The 26,542-nt window shown below is 40.3% G+C and overlaps 1 protein-coding gene across 4 annotated transcripts in view; it reads right to left on the minus strand.

The window, feature by feature from the left end:
- Positions 1–3,352: 3,352 nt before the first annotated feature.
- EDEM3 (ER degradation enhancing alpha-mannosidase like protein 3) overlaps positions 3,353–26,542 on the minus strand; it is a 60,986-nt gene continuing 37,796 nt past the window's right edge. The window contains exons 12-20 of one of the 4 annotated variants that reach the window (XM_031435598.2): positions 26,330–26,413; positions 25,674–25,798; positions 21,941–22,106; positions 21,533–21,687; positions 20,554–20,653; positions 18,197–18,388; positions 16,703–16,868; positions 13,491–13,676; positions 3,353–7,281 (exon numbers count right to left, since the gene is read on the minus strand). In XM_031435598.2, the coding sequence (XP_031291458.1) occupies positions 6,872–7,281; positions 13,491–13,676; positions 16,703–16,868; positions 18,197–18,388; positions 20,554–20,653; positions 21,533–21,687; positions 21,941–22,106; positions 25,674–25,798; positions 26,330–26,413 (1,584 nt within the window). In that variant the 3' untranslated portion in view covers positions 3,353–6,871. Of the gene's footprint in view, positions 7,282–13,490; positions 13,677–16,702; positions 16,869–18,196; positions 18,389–20,496; positions 20,654–21,532; positions 21,688–21,940; positions 22,107–25,673; positions 25,799–26,329; positions 26,414–26,542 lie in introns of all 4 variants that reach the window. The other 3 variants (XM_031435599.2, XM_010988510.3, XM_031435597.2) reach the window with 3 other exon arrangements.

Below are 26,542 nucleotides of genomic sequence, written 5' to 3' on the forward strand. Positions count from 1 at the left end.
ATTGATGTGCCAGACTGTTCTTAATCATTACCCCACAGACCTCTAGATTATAACTTTTACTCTTATTTGCAATGTCAGGGTGGAAATCCATGCCTGTCCCTCTATTTCTTCAGATTCCTAGTGACTGAGTGAAAAGTAAATAGACCATTTGAAGGCGTTAATATACACTGCTGGGCTGATTTCTAGAAAGGTTGAACCAACTTGTACCAGCAGTAAAAATAAAAATAAACACAAACTGATGAAATGTATAAGGAGAGCTTGCTACCTAAAATTTTGGTGAACATTTTCTTGCCAATTTCTCTGAAAGGAAAAGGGTGTAAGTCGGTGCCCTGTGGGTTTGGGGGAGACCTAGATCTTGACAGAGGCATTCTTGTGTATGTATGGCATTCATTATTTATTGTTACAGCCCCAGTGATGGAAATAATTTGTTGCTCCCTCCAAGGTGAGAGTGCACACATGGGAGGGAGTATGAAGGGGGGAGGTGTGGGAATTCCTTCACTTTTGTGGTCGAGTCTAGCTGCCTGATTCTTCCGTTTTTCAGTCCATCCTAGTTCAAATCTGGGGGTTCCCGCTCTCCAGTATCAGAGTGGGAAAAAAAGTGGACGATGGTTCTAAAATATGTGCAGGGAAATTTCTATCAAAATAAATGCAAACACAAGTCATGTGGATTCAGTAGTGGAGGTTGAGGTCATTCTCATTAGTGTCTCCTTTCTCAGTAAAATACATGGTGAAGCCGGTGGAGTCCTCCTGCGAGTGTCAGGGGAGGAGTATCGGGTATTTGGAAAGAAAGACGGTGTGACACTGTTGTCTCAGAGTGGGAAATAAAAACCAGCGAGACAAATGTGTTTGGATTTGGGGAAGGTATTGAATCTCATCTGAGATTTGTGTTCATGATTTAAAGCGAGGCCCATCAGCGCTGGGGATGTGATCTCATCCAGTTCCAACAGCGACTTAAGTTTAGGTGCAGAATCAGTGGGTAGTTGGGTTTAATAAGATTTAAAGTTTTGCCAGGTTAGTTCGACAGAGGGAGAGGTGAATTAATGTTGGGTGAATTGGGATGTGAGGCCATGGGGAGGGGTGGTGGATTCTGAGAAGCTAGAGGCATCAACGCATTGGAGGTCCTGAAGGGTGAGCCAAGCGCATGGACGAGGCTGAGCTGAGAGTAGGAAGCAATGCTTGGAGACTGCGGTCAGAGGGCTTTAAAAATGTTTACATATTTTATTAAATATTACTAATGCAGTAAGACAGCTGGGGCTGGAAGTCAGGCGGCTTCATTCCCAGGTAAGACGGGGGCGTGGCTTCGCCCTTCTAGAGGCAGCGGCTCTCCGGGGCTGCCTGGAGGACTTCCTCTCCTCCGCAAATGCGGGGAGCTGAATGGGCGAGTGGGGAAGGGGGCTGAGGACGTGCGAGCTTGCGGTGTTGGTCAGACTGTTGCTTGACCCTAAGGCCAGTGGCTTTTCCTAGACATTCGGAAAAGACAGTCAGGGGTTCCTGTGTAAGATGTGCCTCCAGTCGCTGCAAAGCTGCAGCACCGGCGGGGGGGCTTGTGGGAGGGTGGCAGCCAGTCCCTCAGGATTAAGCCCCTCTGTCTTCAGCTAGTCTACTCAGGGACTTCGGTTCTCTCCTGCGGAAGGTTTTCACCCTTTTCACTAAGAAACTCCATTCTACGACCACATGAAGAGCATTTGTTCAACGTTACCTGCTGCTGCTGTTCCTTAGACAGTGCCACTCCTTAGACAGCTGAGACTGAGGCGGGAAGCCCCACGACAGATGGCAGGACCCCCAGGCAGGGCCACTGCCCTCCTGCCAGCACCATCCGGTTCCCTGGCCTGGTGGCATTCTCTCGCTTTTTAACTCTGAAACGGCTTACTTCTAGGAAAGTGGAACTTACCCCTAAAACTCTATTGGTTCCCTGAGCTCACTACTGATTGGCCCATTTCTATCAATCACTCCTGATTAGTCTATTTCTATCACTCCTGATCGGTCTATTTCTACAAAGCTCATTCCTAATTAGTCAACTTTTGTTACACCTTATTTGCATGTGATGTTGCAAAGTGTAGACTGGCAGCCTATAAAAGCCTGTGTAAACCTACAGACGGGGTTCAGAGCTTGGAGTGTTAACTTCTCTGGGCCTGCCGGCGTAATAAACTTGAGTTCTCCAACCCTCCGAGTGCTGCTTGGTCTCTCGCCCAGATCCAGGTTGCTGTCACAACTGAGCTGTAACACACTTTGCTGCAACAACTGAAAGGTAGAAACATGCTCTGAGACACCATAGGACTTCTAAACTTAAGTGTTTTGCCCACTGTCATCTGGAATGACAAGCATATTCTTTTATGGATTGAGAATCTCCAGTTTTCCATCAGTGGCCTCCCACAGACTACTTCACTGAAGAGGGGAGATGGAAACCTCAGACCTGCAGGCTTATCAGGGTAAGCTGAGAGCGAGGCTTCGAGGAATACAACCTTCCTCGCTGGCAGATGCTGGCACTCGCTAGTCGCACCCTTATGTTACTTGGCTTCTCTTAGTAGATGGACGGCTTAAAATTTGCTTTACCCAGAAAAGCCAAGCAACTTCCCTTTTGAAATCTTCCGAGACACTATTGGTTCCTTTAACTCTTCCTCAAATAGCAGTGCATTGTCCTAGAGGAGTGGAGGCACGCTGAGACTGGGATTAATACTCACAGAATCTGAGAATGGGTGCTACGGTTTGTAAACTTTAATCCTAGGTAGGGAGGAAGTGGTCAGGTGGAAAGGCAGTGGCTGAGCAAACAGTGAGTAGAGACTGAAATGGGGGTGCGAGGAGAACTGAGACAGGCAGGGGGTGGCACACTGGGAGCAGCCTGGGCTCTGGAAGTGAGCCAGCACCCCCCGCCCATTGCCCAGGCCCCCCTACAGAAAGCCATTGTCAATACGTAATAGTGATTATGATTAGGTCTTTCAAGATACGTGTTCAGAAGCCCTGGAACAGTACAGATGGAGAGCTTAGTATCACAGTATTTGAAAGTAGCTGCTCAAGGAAATGGCCTCACTGGAATTAACAGGAGAGAGGTTAGCGTTACTTTTCATGACAATATTAAAAGGCTAACTGGTTTTATTAAATATCAGTAGACTTGAAACATAAACATGTTACCAACATGGACACTGTGAATCACTAACTCTAACTCCACTCCGAAAGTCTGGCACTAGCTGAGTTATGGAACTGTTCAATGTATGTTTGTGTTTCTATACCCTAAGCTGTCCCCCAGATTTACTCCCCTGGGGTAAAATAAAAATTAAAGGGAACGCAGAGTGGTGAAAAAAATTTTAAAGATATCAAAGTATAAAGATATGCGAAGTCATGCTAAAAATTAAAATTAAGATGAGACCAGAATATTTACATATTTTATTAAATCTTTACAATCAGTAATTATAACCAAATACACAATTATATACAAGGATTATATACATTTTGCCCAGACTTTTACATCACAGTACATAGTTTCCCTTAGAAATATTGTACACATTTATCACCAAACAATAAAATCCAACAACAGTAGTGTTACAGCACCTGTTAGTACAGACATCTTTTTCATAAATTACATCATAAGAAAATATACGGCTGTAAATTGGGCTTTTAAAAATGTCTTTTATAAAATCTGAACATACAATATTTCATTCACAGAATGTTTTTTTTTCTATGTTCTGACTGAAGCCTTGTGCATAAAACGACCAGTTGTAATGTTTACTAAATGCACCCCCCTCTCTAAAATTGTAAGTGCTATTTGAATTACCTGTGCTGAGCTTTCTTTATGATGAATTTGGCATGGGGTTTGGTAAGGGAACAAATGCTGGTTTTACTATAAAAAGGGCTGTGTGATGGTAATTTAAATTAAAAAAAATCTTGAGAGAGTAATTAGGTTAAAATCAGAGAGTGCACAATTATTCATTTTACCCTCCAATACGGTGGGGAAAAAAAAAAGAAAAGAAAAAGTATCATGTCAAAAAATTTGTTCTGAAACAACACTTGTATTCCTACTGGAAGCCTATTAAAAGTTACAAGGAAAAAAGGAAACCAACCCAACCAAATATCCCACCCCAAACATACCTGGTAAATTGCAGTTCTCTCACGCCTAAAGCTTCATGGGAAAAGTACTGAAAATTAGGGCATATCGTTTCAATGGACTTTCCTAAGCAGAAAAAAACTATAGCTATTTTTAGTAGGTAAACAAGTTAAGTTTTAAAACTTGAAAATACCTGAATAAAATACCTTCTCTACTATCTAACTTTTAACTTTCAGATAAAATCCTTACTTGATTCCAGGTTTGTAAACATTGTATAAATCCTTCTTAGTCAAGCAATGTTATGGCTGTGGTGATCACGTCAGCTCTTCTCTCTATGCAGGCAACGTTAACTGAGGTAGACCAGATGTTTCTAAAATTCAGGGTCACATACAACACCCTGAATTTTTAGGAAGTAAATAACATGCTATAAAAGGTATTTAAAAAACAAAACATTTTAAGAAAAGCCTAATATTGAAAGTTTTTAATGAACTTGAAAACAACTTCGTGGCAGTATGTCAATTAAGAATGGAGAGTCAATGACAACGTTGGAGTTTTGAAGCTGAACCTTATGCTTTCTTTCCTTAGCTAGGGAAAAATCAAGTATAATTCCTTCTGGGTGTTCAGTGTAACTTATTAAGTTTTTCTTTTTTTTTTTTTAGGGATTCATTTTTTCCCTAAACAAGTGAACAATTTGCTTCTAGACCTCAATGAATGGCAACAGCTCCCCCTAATGGCCAAAGGAAGGACGCGTGGCAGTGGGCTGGCTTTAGCTTGTATGCCACAAGGTCTCTGCTGGAAGTAAAACTACATTGTTTTGATAACTTAGAAGTTGGGTTTAGACGACAGTAGCTCTGAGCTACAAACACAAAATCAAATTAATGTGTATAAGGCTTCTGTAATCCAAGTCTTACAGGGACACCTGCCCCTGTTCCCCAAGCCCCAGTCCTATAAATCAAGGCAAGTCAAGCAATTAAGCTTCAGCTATTCTGGCAGCTTTGCAATTAAGGTGAACGAAGCACTATGTCTACCCTTCTGTATACTTTATGTATTCTAGTTCTACCTTCTTATACCAAATTTCACATGCAGAGAGACAAAATACCCATTTTAGTGTTGGGTTTAATTAAGGGCCAATAAAGGTCTCGTATACTACCTGCACCCCTCCCCCCAAGTGAATTCTCTATGAGGTTTATCGCTCACCGACCCAATTACGTTTAGCTGGGATTTTTGAAAGCAGCTATTTACCCCCTTATAAAAGAATATGTTTACCTGGGATCTATGACATACTGTACATGAATATACATAACTACAATATGGCACTGCTGCTCTTTGAACAGTTCCATATACAGTTTAAGTTCACCAGTACCTCAAAAACTGTGTTTTAAGAAAAGGTAATTATATAATGTCATGGAATAGAAAAAGGAAACTAAGTCTCAAATATTCCTTTAGAACTGATTCAGGTAAGCTTAAAAAAAATAAATAAAATGAGTAAAGCCATGATTTCAACTACAGGGCTGTCTACAGGTATCGGTAAAAAAGGTTTTTAAACTTAAATGTGGCCAGCAGCAGACTGCCACCGAGAAGAAAGGGGGGTGTTAATTCTCATTAAGCTGTGGCTACACGTTAGCTGCTGCTGTGCTCTCTACACTGGTCACCAGAGACTAGTTTTCAAGTCCATATCAGAAGGATTTTTTTTTTTTAAAAGCAAACTTAAAAACCATGATTCAACAGAAAACATGACAGGCTCCTTAGGTACAACTTTTAGAAACCATAGTCTCAAAGGAGGAAAAATAGTAGTTACCCCAGCATTTTCAGATCACTACCACAGTTTTATCATGGCTCCCTAGGACAGGAAAATGGAACAAAATGTCTTCAGCTATTGGCAACGCAGGCCTTGTGGCTCAAAATGCATACTAAACATGGGATGGAGTAAGGCTGATGGCTGGAGGCAGTCACCTCCAAAGAAATGAACTGGAAAAGACTTCTAATTTGCCCTAGCAGGATACATAACCTCAAGTTCCGTTTCAGAGTAGTCACAGCTTTCCCTGTGGAAGGCCCAATGGCAAGTTCATATTGCAACATTATAGTTTCTCCCTTGCTCCATTTTTCAAAAGTATTAAGTAACCAATTTCCACAATATGTCATATGACCTTTTTACCTGGTCCCAATGATTAGTCTTTATGCAGAGAACTCACTGAGAAAGTACACTGGCTTTGCCTTTGGTTTAAAGGAAAAGGACATGGTTAAGAGGGGAAAAATCAAGTCATCTCGATCATGTGACACAATGAGGCAACTGACAGTGACGAGCAAAGGCCGTCTGCCCCGTGAATGCACTTGCTTCATACCCTCTCAGGTCGCTTTGTTTTTGTGAAGGCAGCATAACCCGAATGCCCACAATACTCATACGTGTCTTCCCCAAAGAGCCTCTGACCCCCGAAGCAAGAAAGCCGAGCTTCCTTTAGAAACATCTACAAATTCGTATTCCCCATCTCAGAGTTAAGGGAATTTCTTATCTATCCAGAGACGGCAGGAATCTGGCTCCTAGGAATGCCCGCTAATCTCGCCCTGGCCTGAGGTGCTGCAGGGTGGTGCGGTGCTGTCACCTGAGGGGGGGCCTGTGAGTTTCCATTTTTGATGGGACAGTTTTAAACAAGGTCAGTTCTAACACAGCATGCTCCAGATCCCTATGGTAACTAGTTCTCCCGGTCAGAACGGGGTTGCTCGTCACCGCACTTAAGAGTCTCCCATGAGAGAGCCTGCTTCGCCTCAGGGTGTCTGTTAACCACAGTTTACCTTTTCTTTTTAAATACCTACCACCAGGGAGACTCTGGTGAGTCAGAGCTCATCCTTCTCCATCATTTCAAACGCTTCTATATCTTCGTTCCAGTCTGCTAATATGGCGTCTATAGGCTGGCCCTTTTTACCCCAGCTAATGTTAGGATTGGAATCCTCCTCAGTTTCTGATTGCTCTTGAAGCTGGTTATCTAGATCTGTACATTCGCCATCAAGACTCGTAGTCTCATGGTTTTCTGCGGGATTAGAATTCTGTTCAGAAGGAGAAACGCCTGCAGCAATGTCCGTGTCTGCTGGAGATGATGATTCTGGGTGAGAGTTTGGAGAACTTTCTTCAGGAGACTCTTGGTCAACCAAACCAACCTCCTGAGAACTTGACACGATCTGTTCAGCACTCTGATTCTGAGAGTCATTTTCAGAGGATGGCGGTTCTTCCGTTTCCAAGTCAGGATCTGTATGTGAAAGAAACAAATTCATGCTACTCTCCCCCTCAAAACATGGACTATCAGACTTGCAAAAGCACACTGATTTTTGCAATAAAACGAAAAAATGAAAGTTAAAGAAAATCATGTTAATGCGGAATGGTGAACATTAACATCGAAGGGTAAAAGACTGCCTTGTAATAAAGCAATCACATTCATTTTGTACATTCATTTTGCAAAATGTAACATTTGAAAATAAATGTTCTTTGAAACTGAAAGGAATGACTCTAATAACTGACAAGACTGCCTTCACTGGGTATTAGTAAATGCCAAGAAATATACTAAACAATGATACTGTTAAAATTCATGTACCTTTGCACTGGATGTCTAAAATTTATGAAATACCCAAATTCAAAAAAACCTGCACATCAGAACATATGAAACAGAATCAATTTTAAACAGCACATACCATTGCTGTATTTTAAAATAATATTCCTTTGAAAAGTGAAATTCCCACTCAGCAAGCCATGAAGTGGGGATAATGCAAAATGTTGAATTTAATGATATTAATGTGGTTGACTGAATAAAAGTTTCATAAACACAAGAACTGAGATTATTTACAAAACATCTATTCCATTACTGGAGGTCTGTGAATTATAAGATATAATCACAGAGCCCACTGGAAGGCTGAAGAGCAGGTTAAATCTTTTGTAATGAATATACAGTAGCACCGCCAGAGGCATTTTTAGGGTTCCTACAGAGGTACTTCAACAGCACTGACGCTCACATGCTGCATCCTCCTCAGATTCTGTAGTCGGTCAGCTGGCAAAGATCTTACGCGTGTCCACTGTGTGGCACTGCCTTTCTGGAGACGTTTACGAATAATCACACAAATAAACAGAAAACTCTGGGACACGTGTTACGGTGTCAGGAAAGAATAAGACTTGAGGATTTCCTTCAGAAAGTGACACCTCATCTGAGATTTTAAAAATAATCAGAGTTAACTAGTAAAGAAGGAAGGGAAAATGGACCTATTATAAAAGCAGAAAAACAGAAGGAAATCCAAGTGTGGGGGACAGCAGAGGAGGGGGTGTACGTACACCCCGACCAGGGAGGGTCACCTGACTAGGGGCGTTTAAGCAAGTTCTTCGGCGGGGGGTGCTGGTGGGGAAGGGGACAAAGGGAGAAGCTCCCACACATTCTCTCGGCTGTGGAAAAGGTACACTTAAACTTGACAATTAGGGAAACCATGATGGAGCCCAAAGAAGTGTCTGCCTGCTTCAAGCTCACTCATGCGCAGCTACCCTAAGTTGAGGGAGAGTGAAAAGAAAAACCTTCCAGCTTCCTTCTACATCTTATTAATCTAGGTAGAAGGAGAGGAAAAGGTGTAGGGCTGTTTCATCTAGTAATAAAGATTGCGCTGTTGGCAAAACGTGACCCTCGGGTTACATATCGTGTCCTGCTACTTTGGACGTGTAGCTAGTAAAGCAGCGTAAGGAAGCAGAGCAGCCCGTGCACCCGCGGGGGGAGGAAAGAGCGAGCCGTCTGCGCTTTGATTGTGCTGCACATTTACACTCAGAGCAACTCAGTTTTCAAAGACACTATTAAGACAGTAAAAGAATTTGATAAGGAGGGTAAAAATAAGGTAAACAGGCAAACACCAGTAACCCCTCTGTAGCAGCCGTAACTGGTTAGAAATAAATTAAGTACCCTTTTCACAATAAAAATAAAAGCTACAAAACACAGAATAAATTTATTTTGAAAAGTACAAGGCCCATCTTGCTTAACACTATAAAATCTCTATGAAAACAAACAAGATCTGATTAAACTCATAGGTAAGTGGATGTTCCTGATGGAAAGCCTTAATATTTAACAAAATCTTCCTATTTATATGTGAAGCGTGCAGTTACACAATTTCAAAATGAATCCCATTTCTACGTCTTTTTGTTTTCTTTTGGGACCGAACAGAATCATTTTAAACTTTCTACGGAAGGATATACATCAGAGAAGTCAAGTTAGTGAGAGGAGAGCTGCCTTATCAGATATTAAAATTTATTCAAAACAGCAAACGGTTTTATTGTTGGCACGTAGATTAGCAGAAAAGAAGAACAAGCCCCAAACAGATCAAAATATATAAGACTATTTGATATTCTGCAAAGTGGAACAATCAGCAAAGTAAAAACGGCAGCTGGAGGAGTCAAAAAAAAAAGAGGTCCCACCACACGGCTACAAATCTGCACCCTGAGGTGCCCGCTGTCACCGTCCCCAGCGAGCAGGAGCGCAGCCCCAAGAGTGCAATGACTGCATCACTAAAGTCAGTCATGGTCTATCAGAAACACAGGAAGCAAAGGCAGAACGAAGAAAATCTCAAGATACAAAGAGAACTATGGAGTTTTAATCATAAGAGGACAAGGGCACCTGGGCAAAGACTTAGAGTGGATGGTCCACAACCATTCATTCATCTCTACGACCAGCATTTATGGACAGAAGGAATACAGAGGTGAGAAACAGGGGAAGAAGTGTGATGTCATCTAAATGTCACAGTACAACCACGTTAAGAAGATGTTCTTAAATATGAAAATAAACGTGTGTGTGTTCATGCGTGACTGAAGCATTGTGCCACACACCAGAAATTGACACAACATTGTAAACTGACTAGACTTCAATTAAAAAAAAAAAGATGTTCTTAAATTATACCTCGGAGAATAAGAGAAAATTTCATAAAGAAGGTAGCATTTAAACCTGGGTATTTAGGATGCCTAAATGTCCATAAAGAGGAAAAGGCCATGGGAGCGGGGCAGGGGCTGACAAGGCATTTCTAGAAAGAGGGGAGAGGTGAGCAAATGCAAAGGTGGAAGAGAAGACACGTCGGGGTCGGGGGAGAGAGGCCAGCGGCTCAAGTACCGACTCTGCTAACAAGAATGTTTCAGACGCCCCTTTCCAGGCAGAGGACATCTGCTTATATACTTCATTTTTCTTCTCAGACTCAAATCCTGCCCGAGAGCAATCTACATTCTACAGATCAACTGTAGGACAGATTCACCCCAGCCAAGTTCAGTGGGCGGTAGTCTTAGGAAAAGTGACACTGCCAGACTTGAGCAGTTCCAACCATGGGACCGTTCTTTTCTTCCTCCCATTTCCTCGGTCTGCCCTTTACCAGAGAGACACGAGCACAGGAGAAGACCTGAAAACCCCTGTCCACAGCTCCTGCGGCACTGAGCCGACACTGTGAGTACAAGCATGACAATGTACTGAAACCTTAAAATGCTGATTTCTCTTCCCCCTTGAGAAATACTATTGAGAAAAGGCAATTGAATCTTAATTGCAAACTGCTTCAACTTGGAGCTAAAGGTTAACAACGCGGTGCCTTTCGTGTGTGGGCACAGGGTGGGCATTAAGTACCTTTACAAACTCTTAAAATTCCAAGACAGGACACAGAGGGACATGACATCAACACTTGTGTGCATAACGTAACTTCCAGAAGCGTGGCTGCTTTGACCCCAGAAGCACCATTCCCACCTGATGAACTACCAACGCTTTTCTTCTGAAGAAGGACGTGTAATAAGGTATCCGAACATTTCTGCCAGCAGACAGCGCTGTTGCAGGTATTTCTACGTTAATGGCTGAGACTTTTCGTCAGAATTAGAAGGTGAGAGTGGGAGTAGGGGCTTTGTTCTGGGGTTTCTATTTTCTGTATTAGCACGTGGGAAGAATTGCTCTCAGTCAAAACGGTGGGACTGTGTGAGGGAAGGTGTATTTGCAGAATGAGCTGTTTAGAAGGGAACTCTGGAGGACACTGTACCCATCAGATTTGAAGGACGCTGCTGTCTGGTGTGCTTACATACTCCTACCTAGTGCCTCGGCACAGGACGGCCAGGTACAGAGCTGCGAGATAGGAAAAGAAAAAGGAGGTGCTCCTTCGTCTTGTTCAGTGCTTCTCAAAGTGTAGCTGAGTGCGATGAACTAAGATTAAGATGCTTGTTTAAAATTTCAGATTATGATCCCTTGCTTTTCAGAGACCCTGATTCAATATTCTGGAGTGGAACTCAGGAATCTACACTTTTGACAAGTACGTCAGCTGATTCTGATGCAGAAGAGAAACACTGACGCATGCATTAACGGCACAGGACAACCCACGGATGACCGCTGCTGGGCGGCAACTCAGAGTACCTTCCTAAGTGAATGAAGCAGTTGATTTAACAAAACTATTATCACTGATTTTTGTTACACTGACTATTCTGCTGTAACTTGTTGCTGATTTAGTTAGTAATGCCATACAGTTCTTGAAAAACCTATACAAAAAGGGGGAGATTTTCCAAGACGTTTTTGCCAAAAAGATCACTCTACAACAGAATCAGAGTTCAGAAATTTTACAGGTTATCAAAACTTCTTAAAAAATATAATTTAAATAAAGGTCCTTAAGGGAATACTTAGAATTTTTTTTTAATTTTGGTAATAGAATTGATCTTTTCTCATATCCTTTCTCTGGCAAAGGAAGCACATGCTTTACCTTAATCTCATAGTCCTAACTCCAAACACCCTTACACACATATGGTTTTTTTAAACATTATACACCTGCATTCAAATAAAAAGTGATCAAAAGTAACACATGCCATAACAACGTCTTTGTCAGAGTGACTCTCGCATGGGTATGGGCTAGCGAATCCACCTAGCAGATGAGGTATTTAATTCACAGGAATTGCTTTGATAGGATCGACAAAATTATCATTATGGGACAGCTGACTAGACATGAAAATAGAAATCTAATCCTCTACATGAAATCAGGTATTATCAAGGTGGCCACTGAACCAATATATACATATGTGCACATGCATGTGTGTATATACGTGTGTATACACACATACACACATACATATATATGATTTAAGGATTATTAACGCAAGATACTTACTACTATTGATAATGTAGCTTGGAATCATTTTACCTTTTAATATTGCTGCTGAAATTCCAATGGTAGCACAGAATAGGGGGGAGAAAGCAAAGGCATTAAAGAGTTATATGGAATAATAATTTGCCTGTGTCCAATGTGCCTAAATGCATATACACAGGAAAGAAGATCTGAGTTGAACAAAAGGGCTCAGAAAAGGCACACAGGAGGATTTAAGAAGACCAGAAATCCTTTCTATTTTGTTCTGTTTCTGTTTATACATCCTTTCAGCCATCCATCCTACTCACTCCATAGTGCTTAAATAGTCGACATCTGAATGAATCGCAAAGAAGAAAAAAGCAAAACAAGAAGACAAGATGAAACACTGACTTGGCTAGTGCTAGATTATCTCTAAACCTTTCTTTTTTTTTAAAATTGTTCCACTTGGAAGTTATACTGAATTGAATCAGTTTCCTACACATCTGCCAAACATCCCAGGGGATCCAACAGCCCTGTACAAAGTACATGGCTTTATCCAGGGCTGGGATGGGTAGAGCCCTCTCTGCAGTTGTCTCCAGCGGGTGAGAAAGACGGCCGTCACACAGGGTCACAGCCTATGTCTGACGGTCCACCTTTCCTCGAATTTCTCCTCTATCCCTGGTGTGAAGCTATAAAAGGGTACTAGCAAGACCTTGCATTCACACAGTAATTTGGGTTTCAAGGAGCTTTCAAATTACTAACAAACATGTTGGCCCAGAGAGGACTAGACACTCATGAATTAAGGCATGCTATCTTGTTTTTCAGGCCAGGCGTGTGCAACTCTTGTAACTTACAAACACGTACGTGATAAACGTAGGTTTCGGTGGAGAGAAGCTGCTAGGCTTCTACTGCCTGCACTGAGACAGTGGTCATCTGATTACAGGTGGCGTGGTGAGACCCAGCCATTGTTACATACAACAGCATTCTATACAACCTCTTTTTATTCCTCATAAAAGAAATGGAAGATGCAGGATCAGTGAAATTGAATGGTGAACGTCTGTGGATGTTAAAAATGACTCTCAGTGTAATCTCGTGTATTTTTATCACTGGGCAGAATCACAGCAAAAAATATAAATTACATATAAAAATATAATTCTCAAAACATTCCAACTCGGCAAACAAAGCTAAGTAAATGTTTCACTACTTTTATTTCCAAAAGAAAAACGTATTTTGAAACCACCTTCTAAAAATTTTTACTTCTTTTACCAGTGAACCATAAATAATTTTTTGGTAACTCATCTTCATTATCAAATTAGTAAACTTAATGTTAAGCTGAAAACAAGTGTTTTTTTGCTTGTTTTGTAACCCTTACCTCGATCTTTTGCTTTGTCAGAAAGGAGCACCTCGACCTCCTCGTATTCCCGGATAGCGTCCAGTATGATGCTCCCTTCTTTACTGAAGAGGAACAGCATGGGGATCTGGATGTCATCCGTGTCCTTCCCGTCACCGGCCATCTGGAACAGAGGCGCCGTGTCGCTGCTGCTCCCCTCATTGTCATCTGGCCAGAAGTGAACACGGCAAACAGAAAGACGTTCCTCCATTAAAAGGGTCTACCTACCAACCTTTACTGTTTTTCACCTGCTGACGGCATTGGTTTTATGCATCAAGAACTATAACAACAATCACTCTTGGGGCCCACTAATTGTACTCCCAGAAATTTATCCCGAGGAAATAATTCAAAAGAAGCAAAATGATCTACGCCCAAAAAATTTACTTGGAGTGCTTTTTGTAACCGTGAACAACTGTAAACTATTGTAAGTAAATTTACAGTGAACTACTCGATGGAACACAGAGAAAAATGTTATTATTACATAAAACGGCGGAACACAAAAATTCTATGATTATGACTATAAAAATTTCATATGCTTATGAAAAAGCCTAAAAATGGAAAAATTCTAAGACTTGAATTAAAATGACAGAAATACGAAATTTCATTGTTGTCTAAGATTTCCTCTGGCATTATATTGCTTTACCAAACTACACACTGACAGTCCCTTTTAATATAGTGTTTGCAAAGAAAAATTATGACTATTGTGGTTTTTCCTCTGTAAGTTAAATGAAATCTACCGTTAGTTGACACTGGCTAAGTAACAGTAGTGGGGCTGCTAAATACAGTTTTACTGGCGACGCCGGTCACGGCCAGCCCTAATCTCACATGCCGGCCTCCCTGGAGAACCTGCCTGTCCCTGCTCAGAGAGCGCGTGCGGACAGGACCTGCTAATTCTCTCTATGTGGAGAACACCATGAAGAACCCACCCCCTTAGCAATTACTGATTAGACAAAGGATGGCTCTCTGACCCTCAGTCTCTCTGGACAACGTGGAAGCGGCACACAGAAAGACTGCTTCGGTTAGCAGTGGGCAGAGGTCCAGTTAAGTCACATAGACTCATGGCTAAGGTGGCAATTTTGGAATGGTCATTTTGGAACTGATAAGCAAAGAGGGAGCAGGCTGGTGAGAAGCTGCAGAATGAAAAAGAACCGCAAAGAGCTGCAGAGAGGAGAGTCCAGGAGGACGCAGAGAGAGAGACAGGGAGATGAGGAAATGCCAGCAGCCGTCATGGTTCCTGAGGACTTTTAGTTCCCATTTCCACTTCCTTAGAGCACTCGTTGTATTTCTTACTCTTGGGTTCAATGAAAATAATCCACTTCCATCTAGTAAACAAAAATCCCTTCTTAAACCAGCTTACACAGATTGTTTCGTGCAGCCATACCATTTCCGGGATGATCTGCAGTTTTAGCACTTGCAATAAACAAACAACCAGGTCCTAATGTGCTCATTTGTAACACAATTAAAACCAGTAAAAACCAAGCGAAACGCTTCATCAGAAACAAAAAGACTTAGGGGAGAGAAGTTACAACACAATAAAGTTTCCCTCTGCAAATTAAATTTTCTGAAAATAAGGATCATTGCCGCTTATTTACCCACAGAACTCAGCAAAGGGTCCCGTAACTAACAGCGACTGATGAGAACATTTGACTTGACAAACCGTGTAGCGTACAGGACACCATGAGAATCAAACTTCACCAAAAAATAGGGGAAATCTAAAACAGTCTGCATATGTTCCAGACTTTATTTTTAATATTTTTAAAGTCTTAGTAAGAGATGTTCACAATGAGAGTGATGGCAAGCTATTAAATTCTTCAATAAAAACAATCTCAGTATGAAAAATAACCAAGGATAAAAAGATGATCTAAATGAGGCCTCAGCAAACTTGAGCTGTAACTGGCCAGACAGCGAATATTTTATTTTAGCCTTTGTCGTTCGCTGCTGCAACCACTCAACTCCACCACGATAGCCTTAAAAGCAGTCATAAATGATGTCTAAACAAACTGACATGTGTGTTCTAATAAAACTGTTACGCACAAAAACAGGCAGTGAGCTGAACTTGGCCTGCAGGCTGTAGTTTGCTAACTGCTGATTTAAGTCATTAAGCAGAATTTCTCCTTCCTTAACTAAGGAAATTTACGCATTCATTAAATTCAACACTGGAGTGCCCATATGGGCTAAGCAAAAGGAATAGTAAATAATTCTTCACTGAAAGAAATCCTACTATTTTATTTTAAATCTCTTCATTTTATTTACCTTAAATTCAAAAAGGGGATCTACCCTACTTAGAAACAAATTCAAAATGGATTTCTCCTGTGAGGCAAACTGGGCAGAAGAACTAACGCTACAAACAGGAACGTGACCTCAGGTCTTCCGGTTTTTTCTGAATGTAAACTCCTATTTGCTCAAAGCACAGAAAAATTTATATTTTCCCTGACAGTCATGGCCTGCTTGTCATGATAACAGTGATTTTTTTTTAAATGAAAAATAAAATAGCAAACACACTGGCTGAAATACATGGGTAAAATAATTTGAAGTTTGTAATTTCAATGGGAAAAGACCCAAGGAGATAAAAATTCGCTAGGAACTAGTACCTATAGCTATGATATGTCAGCGATTATAAGAAATGTTATATATGTTACCTTCAAAACTTAACAACCACTTAAAAGGCACTTACTACCATTTTCACTGGAGCTCAACAAATATTCTACTGAATAAACGGATTAAGAAACTAAAGCTGGGCCAAGGTTATACCACGATTTTGTGGCAGAGTCAGGAACTGCACCCTTGGTCCTGACCCCAAAGTCTGCATCTATGTCGAGGAACGGGCATTTTTAGTGGCTCCCCACTGGAGGTGGCAGGGTGTAATTTTTGCCCCTACAAGGCTTTGGATCTCGTGGGCATATTTTCTCACCCATCGTACTGGGTGCTTTTTTACCACTCACCCCCATCACACCTTCACACTTGACCCCAAGTACTTTTACCGGCATTAATGTACAGAAACGCAAATCTAGACTTTCCAACAAGATATGAGGTAGGTACCAATTAATGAGAGTTATTGGATTACTCATCCATTATTCTGTCTAAGTAAAGTAAAAATAATATGACAAACTATTTGATAAAATTTTGGAAAATAAAAGGAAAAAAATCCTAAAAATTATCTCCTATTCAACACAATGACATGGAGAATGACTCACCGATAACAATGCCACCAATGGCCCCAGCATTCTGGATGTTGCGTGCCTTTTCTGCAAACATGCACTGTCCCCTTTGTATCAGGGCGATTTTCCCCATCACTGCCTCGGGGTTAGTAAGCTCTGAACAACCATTGTATGGTTTACTGCTTGCAACAAATCCTCTTGTCTGTCAGAAGTAAAGGTAATTTAAATAATCTGTTATCAAGTCACTCCTTAGTCATTAAAATTCAGTTTCTAGAGCTTTAAGGAGACCACATTCTTTTCACATAATAAGACATCTAATATACATGTAGCATAAATTTGTTTTGAACATTTTTCACATCCTACTACCCAAACAGTATTTCTGTTGTGCTTCACAGTTAATAAAGTTATTTTTACATAAATTACTAACCCTGATCTTGAAATGACTCCGAGCAAAATAACAGACAATATTTTCATCTTATATATGGGGAAACTAAGATCCAAGTTACGTAATTTGCTCTAAGACGCAATGTTAGTAGGTGGTCAAGTTGAGGCCTGTAGGCGGATTCACTGCATACACATCCCTGTACACACAACAGCTGGGAACTATTTTTAAACTGTCACTGGTAACTAGAAAAACTACTGAAAGAGGGAAAAAAGTGGATCTACTGTACGTGAATCTGCAAGCAGTTCTTCCTAGAAGAACTAAATCCACCAGAGAACTGATTTTAAAGATGTGAACATAAAGATGTCTTAAGATCCTTCTCTCTCCCAGAACGTGAGCTCCACGAGAGCACAGACCTTTGCTGGTTTTCATCAACTTGATATATAACAAATACCTAAACCGTTCCTAGAATAAGAGTTGCTGAATGGATGTATCGGTCTATAAACTCACCCAGCTTTAAAACACACACTAGGAAGAGTTTAAATTAGGGGCGACAGAGCTCAAAGCCCACTGGCTTTGCGTCACCAGGCTACTCGGGCTCCGCCTAGTGGCCAGTTCGGCCACCAGCTGGTTATATGAAGGTGCGAACTGCCCAGCTCTGTAAGTCTTTGTTTCCTACACTAAAATTCAGAGGATGGACTAGCTTTGTGGTCTTCCGGGCTTGCTCAGTGGACCCGCAGCGCCCGACGCCCTCCACAGCCATTTGGCCGGGGCACCCTCTGCTTTAGCCCTTCTCTGCTTTAAGCCTGTGAGTCAGGTGTTTGCTCAAAGAAAGGTTCTAGTAGTTACGAAGTCTGAAAACCATTTTTAGATAAATTAACAGCACTGAATTAGAGAACAGACCAAGTCTTTGACAGTATCTGAACAACATTTTAAGTAAAATTCTATAACCATATTGCATACATAAATTACAACTCAATGTTTTCAAGATACCCGTTTAATTTTAATCTCCTTTAATTTGGAAGATTGAATATTTAGGTGTTTAAAATCAGTTAAAACTACTAAATCAGAAAAGAGACTAAGAAATCAGACAACAGTTGGGTAACATTTCAACTCAGTTTCAACAAGCATATCGTACGCGCACACACCTCTTTATGCTTAGACAGATCCAGCCCGAACTGGGCGGGCCCAGCGGTTAACACCACGCGGCCAAAAAACGGGTGCGAGACAATCTGCACCGCCCGCGGCGGCAGCTGCTGCTCTTTCTGCTGCTGACTTGACAATTCAATCATCTCCTGCATGAACCTCAGCCCGTCTTCAGCGTCAATTGAACTAGCAGCCTAGGGAAGAAAGAGACTGATTTCACCCTGCCTTTCTGGAAACTTTCAACCTTTTGATCTCTTAAGCACTACTGCACTATAATCTTCTACTCTAAAATGTCTCCTTTCCGTTTTGGTCTCTACCAAACATGAATGACCTTATTTGTTCTCAAAAGCATTACTTCTCGAAATAGTTCCTGAATATAACATTGTGGCTTTTATCAATGTTCTCCATTGCTCTGTAAACCACTTTTGATACAAATCGAGAACTGGACTTCCACCAAATCACCAAATGCTCACTTTGTATTTTCTCCACCGGCTGCCCTTTCAAGAAATAAACCTCTTATCTGAGCCACAGTTCCCTTCTTTGAAATTATGAACCAACAACCAGATTAAATTCAAAATGTAAGTATTGGGCACCTAGTACTTCCAGCACCTGACCAGGCACTGGGACACAGTGGGGTTTGTACCCACAGGAGGGAGCATGTAAAATTAGCTGTGATGAAACTCCTCAAGCGGGAAGGTGGACTAGGAACACAGACAAGGGGATGAGTGGTTCTGTCAGTGTGCACCTGGGAAGTATCTGGAACGACCATCAGACTGAATTAACAGAGGAAAAGCTGAAGAACCCCTGTGACTAGAGCAGGAACTACAGCAGTGCCTGACACCACAGAAGAGTCAGCGGGACCTGACAGAAGTTAGAGGATGGAGAACAGACGGGAGCTGGGAGACAGAAATTCAAGCTGACCCCGAGCTTTCCAGCTTTGCTGACTTATCGAGAATGACGACAGGGTTGCTGGAGATGGAGAACATGGCAGGGAGCACGCAGGGAGAGAGAACTGACAGACAGGCTGAGATGCAGAAGCGTATGACAGCTAGATTAAAGCTGGGCTGAAGGGTGAAGTTCGGAATCAGGATTACGTATGTGTATCTAAGAAATCATGTGTATAAAGATTATAGTGGAGTTTGCAGAAATAGATGAGATGGTTGAAGAAGAGGATATAAAAGAAAAAATTACGCTCCAGATTCTCGGGCGGTGCCTGCGCTGAGTGGCCGTGCCAAGAGAGAAGAGCTGCAAAGGAATCTACAAAGTAATGAACAGACAAGTGGCATGCTGCTGCTGGAATGTTTGAAAAAGAGGCCAGTCAATAGTGACACAACAGTTCAATCACGTAAGGATTAAGGGGCCACTGGCTGGCAGTTACGCCACTGGTGACCGAGGTGAAAGCAATGTCACCAGAGACGCCCCTCCCACTGCTGGGGAGTGAGGCGGGCACCCCGTAAGGAAGGGGGCAGGAGACCAGTTAAGGAGGGATGTGTTTGTTTTTTCTGGCTTTTTTGGGGGGGGGTTGTAGGGGGAAAGTAATTAGGGTTTTTTATTTGTTTATTTATTTTAACGGAGGTCCTGGGGATTGAACCCAGGACTGTGTGCATGTTAAGCTACTATTTAAAGAAGATGGACGTGGCAAGAACAGAAATGAGAGAGAAAACCGCCGGGAAGGGAAAGGCGAGGTGGCGGGAAGGCTGAATTTGAGGTTAAGGGATATCTGAATATGGTTCTAGGCTGAAACTACTTCTCAAACTATGCAGCTTCCTCAGAATTAATGTAGTAATAAGGTGGATAATTTAAAGGCTTCAGGTTATGAAAACTTTTAAAGACAAAAGCAACAAAAACTTCCCAAAGAGGATATAATGTTTCCTAGGCAGAGACAAACTAATGCAGATTTTGGTTTCTATAATGAACAAAATGCTTAGATTCAGTAGCTCTTTGGAAACTAAAATAGTGTAAGATACAGACATACAAATACAAAAACTAATTATCTTTTAAGATTATGTTCTAAATAAAATAGTGGGAAGACAAGGGACTGAGAAGCAGAAAACTTAAGTTGGAGCCCTACATTTGATCGTATTAACTTAAGCAAATTACCCAACCTTCGTGATTTAACTGATTTATACTACAAAGGGGCTGAATTAGATGGCTTTCCAAGATACTGCCAAGTCCTAAAATTCCGATGCTAACTTTAAACCACACACGTAAAGTTTTTTAAAAGCCAGTGTCATCATCTTATTAAAGCTAACGAGAGCAGAAAGGGCAGAGATGGCATCCAATCAGTACCGCGATGTCTTACTTGGACTGCGTGCTGAACCAACTGGACTCGCCCATCTTTGAGGTGAATCAAACTCACCCCCATCTTCTTCAAGATTTCTAAATGCTCGGGGTTAGTGGCCATGAAATCTCTGGCTCTCAGAGGGGGTTTAGCTCCACTCCTGAAACTCTCCTCTCTGCTAAAAGCAATTACAGGCAAGGCTTAAAAAACTACAAGTCAGAATTGGAGAAAAAAACGTAAGGCAAATAAAAATAATATTAGATATTTACAAAACTGCTAGTTTTAGACTAGTGAAAATGGAATACCTGGAAACAGTTATTGACCTACATACAACTTAGGTTTTCAATAAGTGATACAGCTTTCAAACACATCTTACAGTTACAAAAGCATGTGTATTACCTACAAAGCAGTATCAGTCAGCCATTAAAACTACCTGAAGGTACAGAATAGGCTGGCTTGGGGATTTGCTACCATTTATTTCTCCCTCCCTCAAAAAACAGGTGTTTCTCTCAATATTTTAAAAGCAAAACAATACTTATATCAGTGAACAATAACATTCAGTTGAATTTTTTTTTAATTTCCAAGTAATGGCTTTCCTAATGTAAGTATTTGGAAGAAAATAAACTCATTAAGGCAAACATTTTTATTTAACAACCAAGAATAAGCACCTTACCAAAAAATCAAAACACAGTACTTTTACTACACAGAAACTACAGATAAAAGGACAAATAATTCCTACATATACAAGATGTGGAAACATCTGATGAAACTATTCTGTGTAAAAATGTCCTAGGGAAGTTAAAAACTATCACAGGCTGCCACTATTACTTGGTGGATTAAAAAGATACACAGAAAATTTCCGTAATAGTAAAAAGACATTAGTGCAGAATAAACTTTGCTATCTTACTAACCAATGATTTTAATTTTAATCTGTGGTAAGTGCATACTTCAATATTTTTTATCTAAGTGAATGTCTTCTTGGGGTTTGATGTTCCTTATGCTGTCGTTTACTAAGAATTAACTTTGATACTGACAAACATGAAAGAAGCCATCTTACACTCTGATGATGCCTCTCGGACAGCTCTTGTCCACCACGTTTTTCAACGGTTCGCGAATGCTCTGAGCATACAGGGGGTCATTAGGGAAGAGGATCTGAGTGTTTGGACAAGTCCAGTCAAAATTACTGTCATCCAGTTCTGTATACTCTGAAGTCTAAAAATACAAAAGAATTTTATGTAAATAACAATAACTGTTTAACTTAACACTACAGTTTGTTCAAAGGAGACAGTAAGGGAAAGGTAACTGTAAACAGGATGTAATAAAAGAAAACAACAAAAAAACACCTGCTGCCACTCTATTCTATTTACTGAATTCTTATCATGGATTACTTCTCACTTGGGAAAACAAAACTAACACATAGAAGTAAAAAAGGGAATAAGACATTTAATTAAAAAACATAACCTACTGTGTTCTTCTTAGAGATATTCTGATTTGTAGTAGAAAGCCAGAGAGGTAACAGATGAGCTTCTGTTGTAAAGATGTAATCTTCAATGTCAAAAATAATGTCTTCTTTATCCGCAAATAACAGGTAAAGATATTTAAACATTTCCGCCAAGAAGAAAGAATCCATCCTAAAATGAAAGGTCACAAGTAAATCTAAGAACATAAAAATATCCGAATGCCAACTATCTGAAAGCCACAGAATTAAGGTCAATAAACTTGTCTACACCAGTACAGGTGTCCAAAGAACTACAGAATGCATCTGTCCCCCGGTGGTAATATGCCTTGACGCCAAGCATATTCCAAGGAAATGAAACAGATCAGAGGGGCTGCGTATCACACAGACAGACTAAATCTTGTCAGCACTGCAGACAAGATTTTCCTATGGGCCTTCTGAGGGACAGTTTTCCATTTCTTCCACAGAGAACCCACAGCAGGGAGGTGATACAGATGAACTTAACTACTGAGAACCATTTAAGAATCTTCAATTAATACTAATTGAACTGGATAAAGTAATACAATTGTGATGCAGCTTATTATGCAGCCATTTATGTGATAAGCAAGAAGGCTTTAAAAGTAAAGGAAATCATTTACAAAAAGTTACATGAAAAAAGTACAACACAAAATCACATGGACTATCATAACTTTGTAAACATTCAAATATACCTTAAGATGGGAATATAAAAAAATAAAGGGGATTAAAAACATGTCACTTGACAGATGATTTAATGTTACAATGTTTTAATAAACATTTAAAATAAAAGCTTTAATGAAATTAAAAGTGGCAGAAAAAGAGCACAGTTGTTATATGGAGTCAGAATAACATGGAATTTAATTAAATGGTCTACCTCCCAAAGCATCCCAGGTTTTAGCAGTTACTAGACAGGGTATGTAGTTTCACAGCTCTGGCCAACCACAATTCCTGGCACACAGTAGGCACTCAATAAACGTTTACTAAAGTGAACACAAGTTTATAAACAGCATAACTAAAGAATCAACTGCAGAGGCAATTGAACATAGCGGTAAAGAGCAAAGGCTTTGGAAATAGAAAAGACCTTCTGATGACTAGCTGTGTGACCTAGGGATATTATAAAAGGACTGTGAGCTTCAGTTTATCCTGAAAGGACACAATAATAATACAGGTCTAACAGTGGTTGAAATACTAGTACACCAGAAATCGACACAACATTGTAAACTGACCATACTTCAATAAAAATACAAATAAAAACTTCTAACCCCCCCCCAAAACAAAGACTAAATGAGATGCTATAATGTCAACTGTTTAGCATAGCACCTGGCATGTGTATGAGCTCAAAAACAGAGCCGTCATTATTTTTCCTAGGCATAAATAATGTTTTACTTTGGAACAACAACTCACAGTAACGTTTCAAAACTTCTGAACGTTTTGGATGTTCATCATTTTAGAACAGATAAAACACTTCCCTGTCAATCTGTAACACACCTGGGGTAATTTAACTTCTTCTGGAGGACTGACAGTTATTGCCATGAGCAAATGCTGGCTTGAGGACTGTAAACTGATGAGCAGGGTATTGATTTTTGGCAAAGTTCAGAGCTGATTATGAAACAGATGGTTCGAAAGTACTTAGAAAAGAATAGAGATGTGGGGAGATCACTGCGGTATGAGTTGCGTAAAGCTAGGAAGTGTGGGTATTGTATCACATAATCACTTTTGTAGAGGAAAACAATACATATATGCACAAATGCACACACACAGGCACTAAAAATGTCTGGCATCCTGTTTATAAAACTGCCAACAACGGTTACCTCAGGATGGCAACTAGGGAAAGATTTTCATATTCTTTTTGCCATTTAAATTATTTCCAGTGACCATTTACTGTTACAAAAATACAGATATTTCTATTTTGAAAAGTGTGTGTGTGCATGCACAGCTTGAGTGTGGTTAATTCTGGATGCAACATTTTAAGAGACAGACTATATCCTGGAATACAACCAGAACGGGGCAAAAGCAGTGCTAACAGAGCGAGAAACAATGTCATATGAGGAATATTCAGAAGGAGAAAAAAGAAGGAGGTTAAGTTTTGAAAAATGGAACTCTCTAAATAGTAAGTAAGCCACGTCTTCCTCTGCAATTCCTCAACCTGCTATTTTCTTTTCTACCACAGCTCGTATCAGACAGTTGTGATGATTTCTTTTCATATCTATCTTCTTCACTGACTACAAGTCACAGGAAGGCAGTGACTGATTCTAATTTATCTTTCATCCTCATGCCCAAGAGTGCAGCATCTGGCATACAGTAGGTGATTAATTGCTGTCCCTTGAATGAGTAGCCAGTATAGCATACAGTCAAAAGCCAGTCTGCCTTGATTAGAATTCTGACTTAACCTTACTAGCTGTGTGACCTTAGGCATTCCCTCATCTCTCTGTGCCTTGGTTTCTTCATCTATAAAATGAAGACTGTAATAGAAATTATACTGCATAGGGTGGTTGTAAGGATCAAATGAGTTAAACATAGAAAGTGCTTAATTAAGAGTGCCTGGATGTAGGAAGCAGCCAATAAATGTTACAGATAAATACACAAGCTATCTGCTTTCATTTCTCGTTGTTGTCTGCATTCCTGCTTCCAGAAACCGACCCATCTCTTACCAGCTGTGGTCAGGGAAGGACGTTCCAAGCCTGATTAACTATTATCTAAATACTCCGAGTGAAGGACTGGGGGCCAACTCTGTGAGTAGACAATGAATGTGGGTTTCACCTGCCCGTAGCTCCTCTGCCCGAATTCCCTTTTACTACTTTATTTTTTTCTAATTTTTGCTCATCCTTCAGGATACAGGATGCTCCAGAAATCTTTCAGTGACTGTCACATCCCAATCCACATTTCACATCCCTTTAATATGTTTCATAGCACTTAAAACAATGTTTTAAAGCCTGTTTATCTGCCTGCCCCAGTGATTCAATGACAGAAAAGACATGGCTTCTTATCTTTCATCTTCAAAAACTACTATAACTCTGGTCCATAAGACACTTCAGTAAATATCTGTGGAATGAACATTTACTAACCAAATGAACAAATAAACTTTAGTGTTCGTTTAGAGATGTGCTGCTACGTTCTGGACAGTTAAAATAACCAAGTAAGTGATCTCGGAATAACGGGAATGTTAGTAAATATCATAGTAACCAAAGTGCTTTTTATACCTTGAACACTTCACGTCATTTACATCTATCCAGTAACAATGAAACAGAAACTGCCAAAGGTCTTCCCCAGCCCTCCAAATCAGCAACAAATCAATATACACGTTAACCATAACACCGCTTTGGAGGAATTCTTGGCTGAACAGAAATCCTAATTCAGATTATTTATCATCATCTTGGCAATTTCTAACATTTCACACACTATAAAACACTACTAACAAAGACGAAAACCCCAACATGTCTAACACTCCAAAGACCAAAGTACTGACGTTTAACAATCATTTATTCATCTTTTAAAAAATCACGTGAGCACCTACTATATGCCAGGCACTATGGTAAAAATATATAAACTTTCAAAAAATTTAAAATCAGCCTATTGAACAGAGTTTTAAAAAAAAAGCACAGTGAACTAAGGTTTGCATCTTGAAATGCCCTTTGTAAAGGCACTGAGCTTCTGTGAACTCTAGCAATCGTTCTGTGCCATTACAGAGTTACCGTGAGGAGAGCGGAGGTGAGAATCGTTTTACCTGTCCTCATGACTTCCAGTGCGAACATCCTTCATGGCAGCAAATCCGCAAGGCACTCTAGCATATTTATTTAAATTTTCAATAAGTGTTTTCCCTACTTCAAGGTAGTAAGGATCTCCTGTAGCCTATTAAAAAGGAGAATATATGTATACATACATATAGCTTATATATTACCATATAACCATTCATCAAATATTTATTGAGTACCTACTAGGTGCCAGGCAATGTATTAGGCACTGAACACTTGGTACATAAAACCAAGTTCTGAAAATAAGCCATGGATTGGCTTTATAAATTTCTTAAAACACACAACTGGAAAGCTGTCAAACTGTGTATCTTAGGCTTTAGAAGTAATTTCTAATGCCCAGAAAGGCTGCCTGATTTCAAGGAGGCAAGAGACACACTTCAGAAAGCAGCTCCAGGATATAAAATTTCTCTTTAAAGAAATGTTTAATAAATATTTTGAAAAATGCGTAAAACTTAAGATGTCAATTCTTGCATCTTTCCGTAACCCTATGAACTAGATGAATAAGAACATGATATATAGCCAATCATTATAACATTAAACAAGAACTCTGAAAACCCAATGACTATAAGATAGTCAGATATCCAACACAGAAGGGGACTTAACAGTAAAGACAGGTAAATTTGCTTACTTTATACAAGAAGTAGGTACTTTCTGCGAATTCTGGCCTTAAAGGATGTTGGGCCCAGTGCACCCTGAAATCTGTGGTAAATGCCTAGACAGAACAACACACAAATAGGCATAAAAATGTGATTTAAAAAAATAAACAAGCAGTTCTAGAATATCCAGCAGTACATAAATTAGATCATAAACAAGTACAAATAGGAAATACAGTGATAATTTT

The sequence above is a fragment of the Camelus dromedarius genome, chromosome 23, assembly GCF_036321535.1.
Source record: "Camelus dromedarius isolate mCamDro1 chromosome 23, mCamDro1.pat, whole genome shotgun sequence".
NCBI lineage: Eukaryota > Metazoa > Chordata > Mammalia > Artiodactyla > Camelidae > Camelus > Camelus dromedarius.